Source organism: Andrena cerasifolii, chromosome 4, assembly GCF_050908995.1.
Source record: "Andrena cerasifolii isolate SP2316 chromosome 4, iyAndCera1_principal, whole genome shotgun sequence".
Lineage (NCBI taxonomy): Eukaryota > Metazoa > Arthropoda > Insecta > Hymenoptera > Andrenidae > Andrena > Andrena cerasifolii.
Window position 1 is genome coordinate 19,418,735 of NC_135121.1, and position 20,585 is coordinate 19,439,319.

The window sequence follows — 20,585 nt, forward strand, 5'->3', positions numbered from 1 at the left end:
AGGTGATAGAATACTCAACAAATTCGATCTATAAACAGTTGTTATCGCAGAATACAGCTGAATTAATACGCAAGGTGTATATCTTGATTTTTAAATATCACGTTTCTTTATTTGGAAAAAGGAAATCGTAAAAATTACCATATTTTCCAACCTGTAAAGGGTATGTAACCCCTTAAGGGGCTGTTCCGGTCTAGAACCCATCAAAGTGGGTGATCTTTAGGAATTAATTAAAGGAAAACTACTGAATATAATTTAATGGGACTTTTTGCATTCTATTAAGGATGTCTTAAGCTACAGAAATATATTTTTTGTTTCATAATTAATCATTGCAGACGGCACTGGGGAGTCGTTAAAGTCGAGGCGTCAAAAAATTCGTCCAAAATGGTGGAGCCTGTAGCACCTAAACCTTTGGTGTGAAATAAAAAAAACAATGCCAGATTATTAAAGGGCATGAAACTCGCTCGTGGACTTAGCAGTAAAAATCACAAAAATGACATTTTTTGAGAAAATAACGACACTTGAAATTTTAAATCACTTTTCCTCTATATTTATCATCCTTTCAACGCCTTTGAAAATTCCAAATTTTCATTTTTTTAAATTTTACTGGTTTCTCCACGAGCCAGAAGTACATTCTTCGAAATAAAAAAGGTTTCAGTCGAATCGGATAATAACTTTTCGAGATATAGGTTCCACCGATTTTAAGAACACTGTTTCGAGAAAAACGCGTTTAAAGTTTTACGTGCGCACCGGGTGGCCGGGTGTTACCCATGCATTTGTCGCTACTCAAATGCCTATAACTTCGGGAATTTTACAAAATTTCAAAAAAACCCTTTTAAACACATATTCCTAAAAGGTCGAACATTCGAAAAATGAAATGAAAAAATATCGATTTTTAGACCGGAACCTCCCCATGAGGCCTTTTTGTCTCTGAAAAGGCGAGGGAATGTTACATCCTTCATCCCGCTGCGAAGTACATATCACTAAAACACTCCGCCAAGCTTGTCACGTAAATTCGCATAAAATCATTTGCTGTTTTTTCCTCAGTGAGCATCGACGGTACCGAGTGGTACGGCGTAAAGTTCTTCCAACTGTCGGCGCAGTGGCAAACGCACATCAAGACGTTTCCGATAGCCCTGTTGGAGTACAGTTCTCAACAGCAAGCCCCCAATCCAACGTAAACTCCCCCGGTTCCTCGTCAGTGGCCAGATTTAATAGCCGTTTATTTGTGTTCATCGATATTGCCAATTAGAGGATCACCGGCTTAGCTAGCGCCCAGACCCAATAACCACCAGATCCTAAACCAAACGTAAAAGAAAAACTGTCCGACATAGGCCAGGTTTGAACAGTCAGAAATCCCTGCTGCTTTTGAACCCGGCATTGTTGGCGCTTGATCAGGCAAGTACCTCGACATTGTCTCTTTATTTCCTCCCCCTGTTCTTGCTCTATTAATCCCCCGTTGCAATCTGTCGTTTCTGTTTTACGTACTCGAAGAATGCTGTACCGCGCGCGAATGCTTGCGTATAAGATGGGCGAGAGCACGCAAGCGGAGACGGTCGACATATCGCATTACAATTTAATATTGGCACCGGCGCGACGGATTGCCGTTGGTTGGTGGGAACGCCGCTATCCAGAAGCGTTGCCGCCCGAAATCGTTACGCAACAGGAGGTTTTATATGTATTTGAAATAGAAAGGAGAGAATCGTCCGAGTCGAATACCCCTCGATACCTGTACATACGTTAGGGTTTCTTTTTAAAACGCCACGAAGCGAATGGATTCGTGCCCGGGGTCTCCCGACACTCTAAGGCAGATCTTTGTCTAGATCACGACGGCGAGGAGGCGTGGTTTATAATTAAATTATGTATTTATTTCATCAACGTGTCGGACGATCGCACGGGCATAGGACGAAACGTACAGGCGACGCGTTATCGAAGGAGTCTGTGATACAGGCGAACATTTCTCTTAGCGCACAAACGGTGTTTAGAAAAGCAAAGGGCCATGCATTGGCGAGAGGAAAAGATGAAGAAGGAGGAGCTCATTGATTGTTATACTCCTTTTTCCTCGTTTTAAGATTTCGATCTAGCATCTTTTGTATTCCATTTTATAGACGTTTAGCCCCAGGCTGCTGCTAGTTTAAATACTCTACTTTTCAGATTTTATTGTTTAAATACTTTATTCCTATCGGGGACCGATATTCTTTGTTATTCCCGACAGTGGCGGATTTAACGGGCGGCCGACGAGCAGTTGCCACCTGGGCCCCCGCTCAGAACGCCCCATCTGCAAAACTGAATTACGATTTTATCCAAACACTATACTTTTATTTTTTGCCGTAGTACACTTAACCCGGTTTTAGTAAACTATCTCTTTACTTCCCCCAAAAATGGCCGCTTTTCCCTTAAATCCGCCACTGACTCCCGACCTCACTGTAGAGCGTACCCCTCCGCGAATACCTGTTAAGCCGTTAGAATAAAGTCAAGAACGACGAGAGGAACGGTCGTCGAAAAGGCGCGGTGGGAGGTAACTAAACGTAAACGACTACGTTGCCCATTCATCGCGATTAACAGACTCCCCCGTGGCGCCGGTAACGGTCACCGCGACGAAAAGCCGGAGTAATTATGGGAACGCACCCGAAATGCGTTATTTGTAACTCTTCATTTCCTCCCTTTCGTCACACAGTTCGGTTAATTTATCCTTCGCCCCTCGTCCCTTGAGAACCATATCACGAGAAGATAACGAGGTAGACAACTAACGTGTTTTAAAAAAAAAAAGCGTCGTCTTAGACAGAGTGAGAGAGTGCGAGTGAGAGAGCGATAAAGAGAGCGAGGAAAGGTACTGTTAATGTAAGCGTAGCGACGTACATTTTTTTACTTCTTTCTTCCGCGAGCGAAGGGAGCGAAAATTTAGAAGGCGAAAAATGGTGATAAGGATAGGCGCTTTACTGTTCCCAGCGACGTAGCCGTCGCTTTGACTGCCCGATGCCAAATTGGAAGAGAGCGCGCGCGACAGAGAGCCTACCCGATTGCTTCTCCAGACGAGTTCGCGGAAAAGAATTCAGAAACGGCACTTCAGTAACGCCCGCATCCATTTCGACGGCGACTGCGTTCTGCCAGAGTGAGAGCCAGCGATGAAGTCTTTCCTTGTACACCTCTTCGCACTCTTCGTACACCTCTATCCTCCCCCTCATTGCCCCGTTCTTTGCTAGTCTGCAATTAGTTCTTATTGCGAGTAGTCGACCCGCAAACGTAGTCCTACGATTTTACATTTTTTAACGGCTCAGAGCAATACCCGCTCGCGCGGAAACCCCCTGGCGGAAGACAGGTGACGGCAGGCAGGCGCACGAGGTCGTGTGTGATCATATTAACGGTCCTGATAATTAATTCGAACGAATCGAAAACTCGCAAGCAACTGTTCAGCTTTTCGACCCTCGTTGATGTTAAAGATGCTGCGAGGCGTGCGGCTCGGGGCAACTAAGCAGGTCCGCTTGAGGAATGCTGAAGCTTTAGGTGAAGCAGCTGGCGCTTTGGGAGCGGCTCGTTCTAGCGTTAAGCGACCTACGTACTCAGTAAAATTGTAACAAATAAGGGAAATGGTATCGCGCTGTTTCGTATTGTTAGAAGAATATATACTCTAGCGACTTCGCTGCTCGGTGAAATACTGTAATGTTCTACTAGCTTCTTTACGAGGAACTTTTACAATCGCGATGGCTCCGACATCGTCGCGCGAAATCACCCTTTATTCCATGTTATGGAACGTAAATTCCACCATAAGGGGAATGATTCCGAGCCCTCTTTGACAGGGTTAGGTGGCGAAACTTCTTAAATGGAATTGTTGACAAATGTACCTAGAACGTTACGAGGCTTTCATTAATCAATCTATCTAGTTGTAATAAGTAGCTGTGTTAAAATATGCGGGAAAAATATCATCGTACTGTTGACTCGATACGGAAAAAAGTGAACATTCGAATCGAGTAGTTTTATGGTAGCAACCAGGCGTTGAAATGGTTTCGAAACTAAGTCTTTCAAATTGTTATATATCGGTACGAATTATGAATTCTAAATACCTGTTATAAGGAACAGAAATTTCTGTATTTATCGACTTCGGTTACGGTTCTACAGAACCAATATTGTTTCGGTTCCGGAACAGTTATGTATTTAATCTTTGGGGAGCCGAGTTGGACGAATATAAATATTTTCAATGCACGTTGAATAAAATTCATTAGGTGACTATAAAAATTTATTTAAAGAATAAAGTCCATTCTGCTTCTTTTTACAAAGCTCGTGAATTACTTTAGTCGTGGCTACACGAATCTCCTTTTCCTTTTTTCTGTAGAATCTAAACCGACATAGGCCAGAACCTATTTCACTTGTAACTGTTTCAAGATTATTTTTCATCTTATAACTGTGTCAAAAACCGAAACCGCGTTCAACCTCTGGTTGCAACACACGGAAAGTGTACCTGGTTCTCCTTAGATGACCGAAATGTGCTGCGTTGGGCATGGTCAGCTCCCTTCGGATGGAACTGTGTTACTAGCATTCTAATCACTGAGATTCCATTAAAAACTCTAAGTTCCATCATAGCCTCTTCGTGAACCGCGAGCGAACGATAATACTTTATATCTACCAATTCCGCCACAGTTATGAAAAACTCCGTGCAATACCGAGCCCTATCATAGAGCCGCAAGCTTAACGTGCTCGAAGCTACCACAGAATCGCAGATTGCCAGTAGCACTGATCAGACCGCAATATTCAATGATAGAGAAGTAGCAGCCACGTTGAACTTTTCACCCTCTTCTTACCCTCTCCTTCAACATTCAATCCACAATTCTGCCCGGCCCTTAAGTGAAAAATTCTACTTGTGATAAATATCGTGGGCCACGGTGACCCACGAAGCATCTTCGAGATGCATATTCATGAATACGAGAAGTCTGAACAGAATTCGCGTCGGCTAGCCACGCGAATCCTCGATAGCCAACGAAAAGAGACGTTACCATGAGCACACATGCACGCGCGTAAACTGCCTCGTTTCATTCAGTGTGCTGGACCGTTCCCAGCAATCGAACCTGCCATATACGATGTGTATACTGCTATACATATACATACAATATATAAAAAAATATACATAGATATTATACGCTCCCACGGCTCGCGAACGAAGCATCTGACAATGTTCGCGCCTCGCTTCGCAAGTTTTTGCACGATACAACCGCGTCTCCGTCATCGCCGACGACGATCACGCCCCCCGCTCGGAGCCGAGCAAGCCTGCGTCCCGGAAGTTCGTTCTAACGCCGCAAAGACATGCGCTGAAGGCGCCACCGCATTGTTCTTGCAAGGGAACATCGCGAACCCTTACTCACCGATTGGAACGCAACTTTGTGGATTCGTAGAGTGACTCGAGGCAAGAACAACGGTATGTTTCATTCGCGCCCAGTCGGCCTTTAAGGCTGTGAAAACTAACCTCAAAGTCAAATGGCACTCCCGCTGTTTCGCTTCATAACTCCTGAAGTATAAGAGACAGAAAAAAATGTTTCCAACAAAACTTTAAGGGTACAATAAGCGCTACAAACTTGCGCTAACGAAATTTTGAAAAGAGTTTAAAAAACAAAATACCTGATGAAAAAATTTTTTTTTCAAAATTTTGTTAACGCAATTTTGCAGCGCTTAATGCACCATTAAACTTTTGTTCGAAACATCTTTTTCTGTCTGCTGTACTTTAGGAGTTATACGCAAAGAAGTGGGAGTGCCTGTTTGACTTTGAGGTTAGTTTTCACACCTTTAGGGAGCGATTGGGCAGGAATGAAATATACAGTTGTTCTTGTCTCGAGTCTCTTTATAAACCCAGAAAGTTCCATTCCAATCGGTGAGTAAGGTTCGCGGTGCTTCCTAGTTAGAATATAATCGCGTGGAAAGCGACCTCGGGGGACGATATAGCGTTTCCCAAAGTGGGCGGCGTGGTCCGAGGCAGGGCCGATACGAGGCTGGTTCAGCGCGTTCCCCGGAACCCGGCCCCGCGCTTATAAGGCTCCGCGATCCACGAAAAGTTGTTTGTAAATTTTGCGGGGCTCTGTGCGTAGATATTTATTATTATAAAATTTCTTTAAATGGCCCAGCGGTCTACGAAAAGCTCATCGCAATTTTTGCGGATCCCTATGCATTGATGTTTATTATTATAAAATTTAGAAGCACAATATAAATGGAACCTGGCCCCGCAAAAGTTCACGCCGGCCCTGCTCCGAGGATCTCGACGATTCTAGAGGTGACACTACATTGGACGCATGGAAAGCATAGATTTTGTTTAGCAATTTTTTTCTTTTAAATAATCAACTCCACAGAAAATCTGATTAATGGTATTTGTTATACATATTTTCAAGACTAAAAAAAATTTTTTCAACAAAATGATGCATCCTTTACAATTGACTCGCGCGGATCTCGGAGACTATTCCTCAGATTCACTTGAAATTTTGAGAGAATCTTCCTTTTATATTAATCTATAGAACTACATGCGGATTCTACGATGGCTTGAAAATATTCTTAGCTACAGACACTGTGGTAACCAAATTTCTCTGCTAAAAATCAATTCTTCTTCAAACACGCTAATTCCATAAAAATATTTATTTTGAAATATCCGCACGTGCTTCTTTAGTTCGTGTCTTGTAGAAAATGAACATTTTTAGTTTTTTATTCGAGGAGCGGCTCTGGCACTGCCATTTTGTTGAAAACAGAAACGAACAAGAATTTTTTCTTCAATCTTCAGGAGATATGCAATAAATTCCATTAATCAGATTTTCTACCGAGTTTATTATTTAAAAGAGAAAAATTGCTAAATAACCCTACGATTTTCTCGTTTCCGCGGGTAGCAGCGTGATAGGGCGTGCAAGAGCGATCTTACACGTCGCATAATGTTCCTCGATCGTTTCCTTTCTCTGGTTTCCATTGTATCCTCACTTTCGTCCGTTCGCCAACGAACGGCCCGCATTCAGCCGCCGATCTTTGCTCGTCGTCGAGCCCGCGTTGTACAAGCTTTGCAAGAGAACGCGTTTTAGTCCCCGTTAGAATTGTAAGGATCGTAAGTGACGTTGCCCTGCGACACGTGCTCACGGTCCTCGTCAAGCGTGCAAGCGTTTCCCCTTACCTTCACTTTCCCCGGGGGAGATTCGTCGACCTCTCGCGCTTATTGAAGACTCGGTGATTAAAGGTTCTCGATTCTAGTCAAAATCGCGTTACAGTTCGCCGCGTTGAGTTAAACGAGGCTGGATCGGTTCACCGAAATGGCGGGCCGCCGTGGGCCTGATCAGAAGCATCGTGAGCGGCGCGCGAGAGCTCGCGGAACCGCGGGATTTCGTGCGTGCGGAAGAGGAGGCGGGACGAATCGATACTTTGCGAGTGGGTGAAACGCAATCCCATGCCACTCGGGGCTCCCTCCGAGCGGCCCACAGGACCGTCAGCACGTTCGCCAGGAGAATAAGTATTCTAATGGAAAAAAAAAGAAAAAAAAAAGATTTGCTATCGTTCGTCGGTGTATAGTAAGTTTTAACAGACGCGTGTGGGCAGGCAGGCCCAAGCTCAAAGCTTACAGTAATTAAAAGAAGTAATTAATATATTGGAAAAAGGCGTGTTTTGGTACCAGCTAAGACTAAAGGATTATTATTAGATGGCGTGTTTAATTTTCACAAGTGTTTTTTAGACGTCTTTTATTGTGACCGCTTACGAAGACGACGTCTGTATATTGTACATGTACATATTATTAACTTGTTATCAATAATATTAGAGAGTTCAATTAGAAGGGCTGTAAATATTATGCGTGTCCTCCCCGAGCTTAGCAGCCGGGAGAAGCCGGAGCGGGAGTACCTAGAGGCCCTGGAACAACGGGACTCACATTTCCATTTTCCATCCGCGCCATCAAAAGTATCTCCCTTTTGCCCGCTTTCCCCCGTACGCTGCGAGCATTATCAATTAATTTCATCCAATTTCGTTAGTAATTAGAGGGAGAAACGTTCTCCGGTAACGTAAATACGGAGGGAAAAATTTGGAGAGCAGAAAGGAGTTTCTTTCTCCATGAAACGTAATATTATGACACATTAGGGGCGAAGGTGTAAATATGGACCACTCTTTTCGATTCGAGGAAAACACATATTGGTAATGCTACCTCATAGATCTGGCAAGGGAAGATCCCGAAAATTAGAAAAATTCTGAAACTTTGTGAATATGTAGGGGATTTCCTTCTGATTGCAGCGCAATTTTTGTTTGCTGCCCAACTTCACTCGAGGGGGGTGAAATTAACCCCCGAAAATTCGGCTGTTTTCCGATTTTGTATTATAACTCGCGAAACGTAAGGGATAGAAAAAAATTTCAAGACAAAAGTTACTTCTCTTAGTTAGATCTATCATTTGGTACAAACATTATTTTACAGTTCACGAGTTATAACAGAAAATCGGAAAATAACCGGATTTTCAGGGGTGAATTACACCCCCTTAGAGTGAATTTGGGCAGCAAACAAAAATTGCGTTGTAATCGGGGGGAAATTCCCTACATGTTCACAAAGTTTCAGAATTTTTTTTATTCCCGGGTTCGGGATGTTCCCTTGCGAGATAATGTAGCATTTATCGTGAAAATTCAACTATTTTGGAGCTGCGTCATTTCTAGAAAATTTTGTCAGAAACATGGTTTCAGAAATTGGGGTGGTAATGTGCGCCAGAGCTGAAAAGGTAAAAAAACACGTAAGAAATAGTTGTTGTTTTTACAGATTTTGTATTTTAAAATTTCCAAAATATTTAGCCCCACAAAGTTTGAAAATAGAAAAAAAATTAAAGGATTGAAAATGAATAGAGCAAATGGGAAACAATAGAAAATAGATAATTGTATGAACTTTTTTTGCAAAAATTGGAGATATAATGAAAGTTTCTTAGAAATTTTTACAAAAATTACAAACAAAAACACATCCACTGCATAAAGAGAGAAAGAATCACTCGATGAAGTGAGAGATGTAATATGAATCACCACCTTCTTCAGAATAACGTAAAAATCTCGGGGTGGAAAAGATATTTCCAAACAACTAAATATAGCACTTTGCAGCTCAACCTTATGACTAATTATGCCTCTATAACTAACATATTACATTTGTCAATTAGTATAAGAAAAAAATTATTTAATCTTACTATAAGAAAACTTTTTGCACGAACGAAAACAGACACTTTCAGTTTTTAGGTAAAGTAACCATGCCAATCGCACCAGTTCCGCCTGGTGGTGTCAGAGGGCACTATTTGTTGTGTTTACTTCAGTTTCCGACATGTCGCAGTACTTGACAGAGAAATAAGCACCATATGACAACACCGGCCCGTATTTACACTTCTCCTACGAAACCCGAAACGAAATGCAAATGATACGTAAATTGGTGAATAAAATTCGATCACACGTTCGACGTGGAATACATATTGTTCGCGAAATTTAAAGTGTCTCGTGATACGTACGTGCCAATTTATGCTTTCTCACGAAACAATATACCTGCAGAATATATATTACACGCATATTATGGGCGTCGTTACCTCGCAATAATAAATTTAATTCACGACTAACGGCGCGAAGTTCAAGGGGGCATTCCTCTGTGAACGTCGCAGAATTTAACAACTTTCATGAACTTTTTTTAAAGTGATACATCTAATGTTATATTTTTTTTAATTTATTTAGTTATTTTTACGTAATTCATGGCAATTTTTTTTATACAAAAATTTTATCTCGCTGGCGTATGGGATTGGAGCTCTCAGGATGGACTGAAGCAGAAAAATCAAGAAGGTTCTTAATCAGTACGTTTATCGTTACCGTCCGTACCAAAATAAATAATTTCTCTGGAAAATTGGACAAATGGCGAATGCTTAAATTGCAAATTCCGGTGTTTCATTCGTGTTTCGGTAATTTCTTTAATAAAAACAGTATAATAACTAATAGGCTGAACATAAAAATGTAATTTTGGTATCGACGAGAGGTAGCAGTATGTTGACTAACCTGTAAAAATTTCAGAGCAATCGGCCATGTGGTTTTTGAGATTCTGTCTGCGCCAGGTAAAAAAATTACGTTTCGAGAAAAACGCGTTTAAAGCGCAAAATTTAACAGTGCAATGACAAATTTTTGAAAAATGAAAAAGGATCGAGTTTTTCAAGGTGTCACGGAAGATATGGCCCCTTAAATTTTCTATACATATGTATACATATACAGGGTGTTCGGATACACGTGGGAATAAATTTATGGGGTGAATCTAGACACCATATTAAGACGAAAATGAAAAGTAATGATATTGCGGTTGAGGCTTCGTTTGTTAGTTATAAGCGTTTAAAGATATGCCCCAAAGCAGGCAACCCGCGTGCACCGCTGCAGACGAGCGGTCGGTGTACGCGGATTGCCTACTTTTAGGGCATATCTTTAAACGCTTATAACTAACAAACGAAGCCTCATCCGCAATATCGTTATTCTTGACTTTCGTCTTAGCATGGTGTCTAGAATCACCCCTTAAATTCATTCCCACGTGTAGTCGAACACCCTATCTGCTTCATTTGTATTTTCTTCGAGCCAGAATTTCGTAAAATAATATCATCCCGCGCGTGGGGGTGCTTGAAAATGTACGAAGAAAACTTTCTGTAATCGCAAGGTCCTTTTGCAAATTATCTCGGTGTATACAGGATGTTTCAGAACTACTGGTGCAAATTTATCTGGGAAATACGACGCATAAAAACGGGGAAAGTCTTAATAACCACAGATCAGCGAACTAATCGTTTTTAAAGTATTCAATTATTTTAGCAGAAATCTATTTGACATTAATACAGACGGGGACGAAGAAGCAAATAAACTCGTGGCAAGAAAATGAAACTGTAAGAAGCATGAGTCTACGATTCATTTAGAAAAACCACAAACTATTTAGAAATTAATCTAAGTGTCCCTAAAAATACACCAAAATTAATGTTTTAATTCATTGAAGAGTCCTTGTAGAAAACACTGCGAATGCCAAAAATCAAATTCTATACTATAGCATCACCACTGGCAGGGCCGGCGCGAGTATGGTTGGCGCCCTTATGCAGGAAAATTTTTGCCGCCCCCAAATTGTAGCACCGGTTTTCTATTTAATATGTTTTTCCTTTACGGAGTACTATATAAAAAAGAATTATATTTACATTTTGTTTATGTGGGAGCTTTTATCACTAAGCGTGCGATATATGTATATTTTTTTAGCGCCCTTATGCGGCGCATAACTTGCATAATGGTTCCGCCGGCCCTGACCACTGGCGCGTAGAACATTTTCCTACAAAAGAAAAAAAATATTTAATTTTGGCACAAGAACTTTTCAATTATTGGCACGTTGAAGACTACTATTACCTTACTGTCAAAGTAAATCGAAGTTTTTTTTCATTTATTTTCACGGTTCCTATTAACCAGTTTTTCTGTATACAGTTCTGAAGCATTAGTATATTATACAGAAAAGAATACCACAGTATTCGAAAGATCGACAGATCTCCCCCCAACCCCTCCGTTCAGAAGAATCGTCGCGATCGATCGAAGAGAGAAGACGCTGGAAATAAAATTCTAAACGAGTGAAGAAAACGCTAGCCTTTTTTTAATTCAACTCCCCTATTGTTGATATATATAATGAATACGAAATACCTATATGTGATATACATATTATTGAACGTAATATTCAGATACAGGATATCATTGTTATTTAATCTATAGAATTAGACGCCTTGTGTCCTGGGTCGTGTATGGCCGTTTTTATACTATTACAAACGCTGGTGTGTTCGTCGCACGGAGAGAGTACAATGTGGCTAAAACGACGGAACATTGTGCAGTTTCGTTTCGTAGAAATATATATTTGCAATGGCGTACATAACCGTTCGTCTGAACGTTCGTTTATTGAGAGGGTCTGTGGATCGTTGTTGCAGCGATAACGACGATGTCCCTCGTGCGAGAGACGCGCTCGTAGTTGCGTATTTACAAGGTAGAAGTGAGAAGATGTTGCATCTCAGGACACAAGTAGATGTACAATTAGAAAACAGTAAGAACGTGGTAACAGTGTACGCTTTAGAAACGAGAGCAACAGTAAGGAGGAAGCTACGGTTTGTAAAAGGTACGAACGAAACTGTGTTGTTGGTGTTTGTAAGCTTGAAATATAAATGTAGCGCAGTTTTCGGTATTCTATTACAACCCAATGTACACCGACTCCCATCCAGAAAATATGTTAGCGGTCTGTTATCATCGCACCTCGAGTTCACAGCGGGGAAGATATTATTGTAAAGCTTTCGACGTAGTGTTCACTACTAAAGATTGGCACGCTTCTCCCACTGGCCGAGAATGTAGCACCAACCACGCCCGATACAGTCGATTCGCGATTAATATATTATATCTGCCGCGGCCAAGAATTAACGAGATACAGAATAACGTTAATCAAAAATGTGTCTAAATTATAACATCCTTTATATTTCTCACGTTTAAAGCTGGAAACCCGACAACAACTAAGTAAAATGCGTGTACACAAAAAGAAACAAGAATTAACAATCATCACATATTAGTCTTACAAGTTAACGCGATACGCGTATCGCTTGGCCCTTGCTGCAGTTCGAATCACAGGCCACGCAGCAGCAGAATCGTTCGTTACCGTTTACAGGCAACGGTCGATACAACGAAGCACTTTGGAAACCTTCGAACTTTCCGCAATGAAGTATCGATTGAAATATAAATACGAAATAGACATTACTTGAAACGTTCGCGTTCCTTCCGCGTTTATTCCTCAACGCCCCGAAAAGACTGTATCGCGGTATATAACGGAAGACGTATTATTTATAATTCCCTACGTACATGGTTTAGGTCTAAGGTTTAGAGCGGGGAAAACTATGTGAATCGATTATCTTCGTTGAAAGTAAAACGTACGCATACCAATGAATATTTTTACACGGCATTTTGATTACGGCGCGTTAACGAAACGAAGAAGCTTGCGAGAAACAGGCACAGCGTACAATTCTTCTGTGGCATCGCGTTAATAAATTAAACTTCGTAGTTTGCGGCACTTGGGTACGGTTTTTATTTTTAAAGGTTCCTCTTAATCGACACGAAACCATCCGAGGTGTCTACAAATCTATAGCATCTCTTCTGAACCAATTTCGTAGAATACGCTGAAGATACCGCATAACTGAGAAGCAACCAACCAGCCAGCCACGCGGCACCTTCAGGTCTTACATTTGAATGTCTGTATCGATAAGGACTATGCTCGTTACTTTACATACCGTTAAATAAATAGTAAAACAAGCATATCGCATGATCTACACAGTAAGTTTTTTATTTGAGAAGCACATTGCTTTCAAGACACTCGACAGGATAATACAGTAATGTATATTGCTAACGAAGAAGGACAAAATCGATGCTGTCTCTAATAACGGTAACACCTACGACTTTTACGTTCGTATGCCTGTACATAATACTCATAGTACGTAAAAAGACTGGCAAAGCTACCACATGATAGTATAAGGTAATCGTTTCAATTTCGATAGCCACACACTCGTTGCGCATCTTAAAAGCAATGCGCTCGGTCCAATACAGCACACCGACATTAAGTTGAATGCGATCGCGAGGCTCTTTTAATAGATTCGATTCTGTTTCATCCATAGTGCCAACGTAAAGCAAGACCCACAATTATTCGTTAAAAACTTACGACTTGTTCGCTAAATAAATATACTTAGATCATTTTCCTTCTATCCCGGCTAGTTACGATTTCGATAACTCCTAGCTAGTACACTTAGATAATTATTTACGCAGATATTTTTATAGACTTTTTCTTCTTTCACGTTTGTCCCTCCACGTACATGCCCATTTTTCTCTCAGACTAAGGTACATCTCAGTACGTATCGCATCACAGGAAGGGGAGCTTGATACCCGACACACGAAATTAGGATTCCCGAACCGTTTGCGCGCATGTAAGTCAAACATACGAAATCATTATTTACATCGCAGTACCAGGGCCTAACGAACGAAACATGTCGCTGGCTGTTTACAACCGACACCGAATTTCGCGCTCGACATCCTCCGCCGAGTATCGATCAATAAAGAAATGCATCGCGGGTTCAGAGACACGGTACTGAAAGCGTCAGATTTTACGAATGAATCTTTTAGCAGCTGTGCAAATGTTATGCCTCGAATGTTTACCATATACCATAATGTGGATACAGTAACGTTATAGTAGTAATTTCTGTCTTTCGCTGTGATATTAATTACCTACAACTCTTGTACATGACTTTATATGTATGGGTGCAACGCCAGTGCCCTGCCTCGCAGGCCTCTCTGGCCCCCAACTCCGCCCTTTGGTATAACATATCCTCCAGCATGTCTGGCCGTCCCTTCTTCCTCCAAGTTCCCATTACTTTCAATTAAATCGCGCAATGGCCAGCAAGCTAAGTGACGTGACTTTCCATGACGCGCTAACACGTGATACCCTTGTCTGGAACACACGCAATTTACATTCTATTAACGAGAATAATCCATCTCACGGGTCCAGTATATTCATTCGAAGTTAAACCGCGGAAGCAGTTGAGCACCGAACGTACCTAGATGAAATTAAACCCACGAGCAGCGTCCAATGAGCTTTATGGCCTCTTTTCAAGCACGGAGCATGATTGAAATCGGAGTCGTACGGGATCAACACCATCGCTCCGTGAGCTAAAGCGTGCGTCAGCGTGTCCGGGCACTGTTGCAGATCTACTAAAATATCTGGTCTATGGTCAGGTAAATATTCAGCTGCCAGCGTGCCCATGAAGTCGACGCTGTACACCTCCCCGTGTTGCGTGAAGCCTCTGACGCGGGCTTCCGCTAGAAGCTGACTGACGGAAACTGGCTTCGTGTATTCCTGCGACGCCATAGCGAGCGCCACCAAGCCGCATCTGACGAATAACGTAGCGTTTTAACTAGCCATTTAACGCGCCTGCCCAACCGACTTAATAAAATGCCACTCACTGCGGCCCATCTTGCAGGATCGGTTCGACTTGACAGAAATACGTCACCTCGGCGTCCTTCAATTCATTTCGAGCTATCAGCTTTTCGATTTCAGCCTCCGCAGAGGTGAGGGTGATTTTGGCCCAACGAGGCAGGGAGTCCGCATCGCTCACCTCTGTTTTTTCGCACATAGGTGCCTCTGGCAAACTTGAGAGAGGCGGCGGAGGCGGCGCTGGCATTTCTCACAGATAAATGCTATACGAGCGGCTACTTTCCCGGATTAACAAATACCTGATCCGACGCTATAATGCGAAGACAGCGCGCTCCCACGGCTATGAAATCGTGCACCTGTGCTTCAGTATTTTCAGTCTGAATATCGCCATCTCTCAGTGGTGTTCTTCCGGTTCACCGCGAAGTGGCATAGCGATTCCTGCTCATCACAAATGGCCTGCCAGAGTTTCTCGCAGAGGTCCGAGCCGACTGAAATGTCAACGAAAAGACAGCATACACTTCCAGAATCGTAAATACTAAACGGGGACGAAAGTCTGACACATATTTACGGAATCGTGCGATTTCATATGTATTTTAAAGGAAGATATTCGAACATCAGAAATTCCAGGGCCATCGATCAATCGCACCGCCTCGCGAGAAGGAAGAACTTAATTGGAGCAGCGTGACCGCAACATTATCGAGTTTGCACCGATACATTAGTCATTTAACCTTGAGAAGTGTACCGCACGGAATCTGTCATCGTTCCGTCAGCCGTGAGCGTAAATATTTCTGGCAATTGCCATCAGGCAGCGATCATTCTCGAAAGCACGACCGCTTGACGCGAGGGCCGATAACGATGCCTGTAATCTCTCCCTAGAGTCTCCAAGATTTCTCGCGAGTTTTAACGCGACGGGATGTACTTGCTGCAAGATAATCCGATGGCAGCGCGACTGCACGATCGACGTCGGACGGAGCGAGTACTGGACGGTTACATTGCACGCGCTCAAGTGACAATTACCGATCCGGTGTTAGTCGATCGCTGCTCGCGGAAGCTTGAATCGGAGTCTGACAATGGAATGGGACGGGCCAGTATTTGTTTACCGTACCTAGAATGCAAAGGAATCACAGCTGCACGGCTTTGACGTTTGCACGTCCCCCCTATTCACCCTGTGACTCATGCACATACATTATGTAATTCTCCGATAGGAATAGGAATCGACACTCGGGCGCATCGGCAGTGACGATATGGAGATTGCACGCACCGGTGCACGACGATTCGTTAACGAACGACAGTTACTCGCTCGATACGACCTGACACGACTGCGACTCGTTCCTCTCGAGCGGAGCCTCGGGCTGACATAGCGCACTGTGCCTTATTCGCCAGGCGTCTCTGTCACGGTATACAGTCTGATAAGAAATTTCTCCCAGCCCCTGCACCCCCGCGAATGATTCACCAGTTTAGGCAAGTGCATTGTTTGCAAGAACCCTAGCCGCGGGGAATATATTGTTTATCTCTTTTTACTCTGAACCCGGAGTGGAGCAAGTGCGGGGATTTCGGTACAGCGGTTTCATTCGATTCTGCCATCTTTATCGCAGCGCGCAGGTGGGGGATCGCTGAACTTCGCACGCTGGCTTGTAGTCGCGTTCCTTTCGCGAACACACTGGATTGCGTTTCTACTTATGCATACGCGGGTTCAAAGGTCTCTCCGGTTCTCTCAGTTTCCTTCTTCCTTGTTTTAACTGCTATGAGTGAGTAAATGTTAAATTGAAAAGGATTTATATAAATTGCGCGCGGTGGTATTTAATTATATGCAGGAGCGGATTTGGAGATCTGACGCCCCTAGGCTAACAAGTGTCTGCTATTCTTTCCGAAAAATATCATCAAATATTTTAATTTAAGAGTTGATACAATTTCAAAATTAATTAAATATGGCAACTCACTTACGAGTTATTCTAAACAAGAAATGAACTGTTTTTAAAGTTGTCTCAATTAAGCCTCTGCGTTTAAAACTTTCCCAATTTCTTTCGTCCAAAATTATAGCCGCTCCCCAAAATGTTCCGCCCCAGGCTGCAGCCTACTTACAAGGGATGATCCCGAACCCGGAAATTCGAAAAATTCTGAAACTTTGTGAATACGTAGAGGATTTCCTCTTGATTACAACGCAATGTTTGTTTGCTGCCCAAATTCACTCTAAAGAGGTGTAATTGACCCCTGAAAATCCGGTTATTTTCCGATTTTGTGTTATGCCTCGTGAACTGTAAAATAATTTTTTTTATCAAATGATAGATCTAATTAAAAGAAGTAACTTTTGTCTTGAAACTTTTTTTCTATCTCTTAAAGTTCGCAAGTTATAACACAAAATCGGAAAATAGCCGAATGTTCAGGGGCTAATTTCACCCCCTTCGAGTGAGTTTGAACAGCAAATAAAAATTGCGTTGTAATCAGGAGGAAATCCCTAACATATTCACAAAGTTTCAGATTTTTTTGAATTTCCGAGTTCGGGATCTTCCCTTGTTAGTCTACACACAAATCCGCCCCTGATTATATGCTCATCGGTAGTCGTATGAAGTAGCATTGTTACGGATCCATTAAGTAGAGCGGTCCGTAGCATCGGGCAGTCTTCATATAATAAAAATTAAATGAATTAAGTATAATTGTCAAGGTATCAATTTTTCTAGAATAGATTTTCGGCAAGCCTAAGTGACGCATGAAGTAGAGACGTAAGGTTATCTGTTTTCAATTAGACGTTTTCAATAATATCGATTTTTGCTCCGGGCCCCGCAAACTTTAAGGTCGGTTCTGCCATTAAGAATAAATAGCCCAATGAAGGAACGCGTATTGAAGTTAATATTTTTATGGTTTGCCGGTGTCGCCACTAGATGGCTGTAGGATGGCAAAAAAACATTTAGAAAACAGTTTGACTGTTCAAATACCTGTACCCCGAGGGCTGGCATCTAGTTGTAAGAAAAGTTTCGTCCTAGCGAGAATATTGTGGCAAATATTCAACAAACGTGTGACAGTAAGCGAAACTTTATTAAAACTTACTGTTTATATTTGGCGGGCGAAACAGTCTAACGCGCGCGATCGTCTTTCGTGCATTTTTAGCTGACGATTGATTTACATAGAGTGTCGTATTCATAGAGGCAGTTTGTTTACGTTTTACTGCTAGTGATACTATCTGTATCGGTGCCACTGATCGGTATGTGTATACACAGAGTTAGGGAAGCGAGAAGAGAAACGAAATGCACTGGAAATTATTATGATATCGTCATTATATTTATGTACAAATGAAGATTATAAATCATACAATTAATCGCTTCTATATTCAGTATATAAAAATAATTAGCTTCTATAATATTAAAAGTAGTAGTAAGTTAATTTTTACACCACCAGTTGAGACTTAGTATCAGGAAGAATTACTGGCTCTGGGTTTCGAGATACGTTTAAAAGGCACGCGAATTTTTACCAGTCGTAATTGGATGGATAGTGGCAGTATAATTTAGCAAGTACAAGGGAGGTACATTGACTATTCTCTCTCTTAAAAAGATGTTTCTTATGCACAGGTAAAAATACTACATCTATTATAGAGCATCTTTTTTCAATTAAATACCTTATTTCGCGTTCGTTATGTTTACAAGTTGACTTTGCATAAAAATACTTTTATTGTACATAATTCTGCGACGTACTTATCGAACCATGTACGCGGACATCAGCCGTGGAATAATATATTACACTTTTTTACATTAGAGGTACGAGTCGGATAGATTGACTTATTTTATTAAATTAAGTAACGATTTTATATAAAAATATTATATAGGGTGACATAAATAATTAAGTATTTTTTTTTACAAATTATCATATGAAATAGGCATTGTACAAAACGTATCGCTTTAAATATTCGTGATATTAAAGTTGTAGGGCATAAAATAAATAATAAATAGATTTAAGATTCAATATCGCTCAAGTCATATACACACTGCTCGTTACTGTTAGCATATAAAATAAATAGTAGTTAATATTCAAATTTTATAATCTTTTCTTTTCAAGGCACCACGTTTTAGTCATTAAAAAAAAAGACATCGCAAGAAGTCTATATTTTCGTAGCCACTTCTAAATTAGAAGTCATTTCTACCAGCATTACGTGAACGTAATCTGTAAACCTTGGACCGTCTCAGTACCCGAACGGGTACGGATGCTTTTAGTGAATGCGTTTTCTACGTGCTTTCATTCGAACGTATTCATTTATGAAAATTCTCGGTGCAGAATATTATGCGTATAAAGTTATTCGTAGCTTTCAAAGGAGAACATCTTGGTAAAGTTTCGTATCTCGATAAACTTAACATTTTGAGAAAAATGTTAATACCTATTAATATAATATCAACGGACTTTACGAGAACTTGTCGGGGAATACTATACAAACGTCCGAATTCCTTGCGTTCCCCGACCACCCTCGCCGCGTTATTAACAATTATAGAACAGATAATTAAAATTTTCTACTTTGCGCGATAATATTCTCATAGTTTCATGGAAACTGTCGTATACCACAGAGCATAGTAAAGCATCTTCTTTGATGTGCTCTTAAGTCAATTCGTTAAAAATATCATACGTTCCATTTATCCCCAATAATTATCGCACATTCAATACGGTAGGAATCAGGATAAGTGACTGCATTGAATGTGCGATACGAATATAAATGCGTCTTTGAGAACATTTATATACAACGTGTTCGCTGCACACATCGATTCAGTGACTGAGCACAAAGACATATTTCTGAGTCATAATACTTTTGTTTTTTAAATTCAATTAGACACGTTGTTGTAGCAGCGATGTGAGAGTACCGGCATACGATCCCTGACTGTCAGCTTTTCCCAGGTAGCTTCCGTTTCCCCCGCCGTTCAACATTCGCTCGCGATCTCTTAAGATATTGGCAGTGAGTACTGTTGTAACGTGTCTAATTCATAGACCACTAAATGAACGGGAACATGTATATTTGAACGATAACGCGAACTTACCTCGAGCAGAGCTGTCAATATCTAAGCATTTGGGTACTCGTACATCACTACATACGTTACTAGAGAGAAGAGGAAAAGAAACTATAAATCTATCCTAGTCAGCCTTCTGTGTGTTCCCGCTTTGCATGGTACTTGAGCAGTAGCTGCCGGTCTTCCCGGGACTTATCGTTAGTGTTTATGTGGGTTAGAGTCTGAATCCGGTTCAGAACCGGAACCGGAAGACTCCCCAGCATTAACGTTCGCACTGCAGCGCGAGCTCCTTCTGCTACTGGAACCCGTGTGCCTGCACTTTTCGCTACGATCCACTGTACCTACAATAATTTCACGTGGACATTAATATATCAATAGATGGAGCTACCCCCGATTTTCCGGTTAAACCTCCTAACTGATCTGTATATCGTAAAGTAGTTTTAGGCAAACGTTAGAGTGGATACTCACTGGTTAACGGTGTGTGGACTTCAACCTTTATATTAGCCGTCGCAGTGACCTTGGTAGTGATATGAGATGTTGACGTCACTGGTGACATTCGACTAGACCCACTTGTATCTGATCCGCTACAGTTCTGTTAGTTAAAACAAAAGCACACGCGTTAATCATGCTTCGCGGCTTCAGAATCCTTGCGCTCG

General features: G+C 41.6%; 3 protein-coding genes across 12 annotated transcripts in view; 1 reads left to right on the forward strand and 2 right to left on the reverse strand.

Moving 5' to 3' along the window:
* Krt95d (phosphofurin acidic cluster sorting protein KrT95D) overlaps positions 1–12,975 on the forward strand; it is a 94,799-nt gene extending 81,824 nt beyond the window's left edge. For all 4 annotated transcript variants that reach the window (XM_076809764.1, XM_076809766.1, XM_076809767.1 and 1 more), the window contains one exon: positions 1,045–12,975. In XM_076809764.1, coding sequence (XP_076665879.1) covers positions 1,045–1,178 — 134 coding nt within the window. In that variant the 3' untranslated portion in view covers positions 1,179–12,975. The remainder of the gene's footprint in view (positions 1–1,044) is intronic.
* On the reverse strand, positions 12,434–16,423 carry LOC143367699 (actin maturation protease). Of its 6 annotated transcripts, none has more exons than XM_076809785.1 (4): positions 16,053–16,423; positions 14,977–15,435; positions 14,571–14,903; positions 12,434–14,464 (listed from the first exon to the last, which is right to left on the reverse strand). In XM_076809785.1, the coding sequence occupies exons 2-4, from the start codon at positions 15,192–15,194 to the stop codon at positions 14,263–14,265; spliced, it is 753 nt and encodes a 250-aa protein (XP_076665900.1). In that variant the 5' UTR covers positions 15,195–15,435; positions 16,053–16,423; the 3' UTR covers positions 12,434–14,262. The 6 variants fall into 6 exon arrangements, with proteins under 6 accessions (XP_076665900.1, XP_076665902.1, XP_076665904.1 ...); XM_076809787.1 differs by having other exon boundaries at positions 15,965–16,423; XM_076809789.1 differs by lacking the exon at positions 16,053–16,423 and adding an exon at positions 15,690–15,941.
* Positions 16,424–18,201: 1,778 nt separating this feature from the next.
* The window catches only part of Ptc (protein patched), a 60,073-nt gene continuing 57,689 nt past the window's right edge, over positions 18,202–20,585 (reverse strand). The window contains exons 10-11 of one of the 2 annotated variants that reach the window (XM_076809762.1): positions 20,398–20,521; positions 18,202–20,273 (exon numbers count right to left, since the gene is read on the reverse strand). In XM_076809762.1, coding sequence (XP_076665877.1) covers positions 20,128–20,273; positions 20,398–20,521 — 270 coding nt within the window. In that variant the 3' untranslated portion in view covers positions 18,202–20,127. The remainder of the gene's footprint in view (positions 20,274–20,397; positions 20,522–20,585) is intronic. The other variant, XM_076809763.1, reaches the window with a different exon arrangement.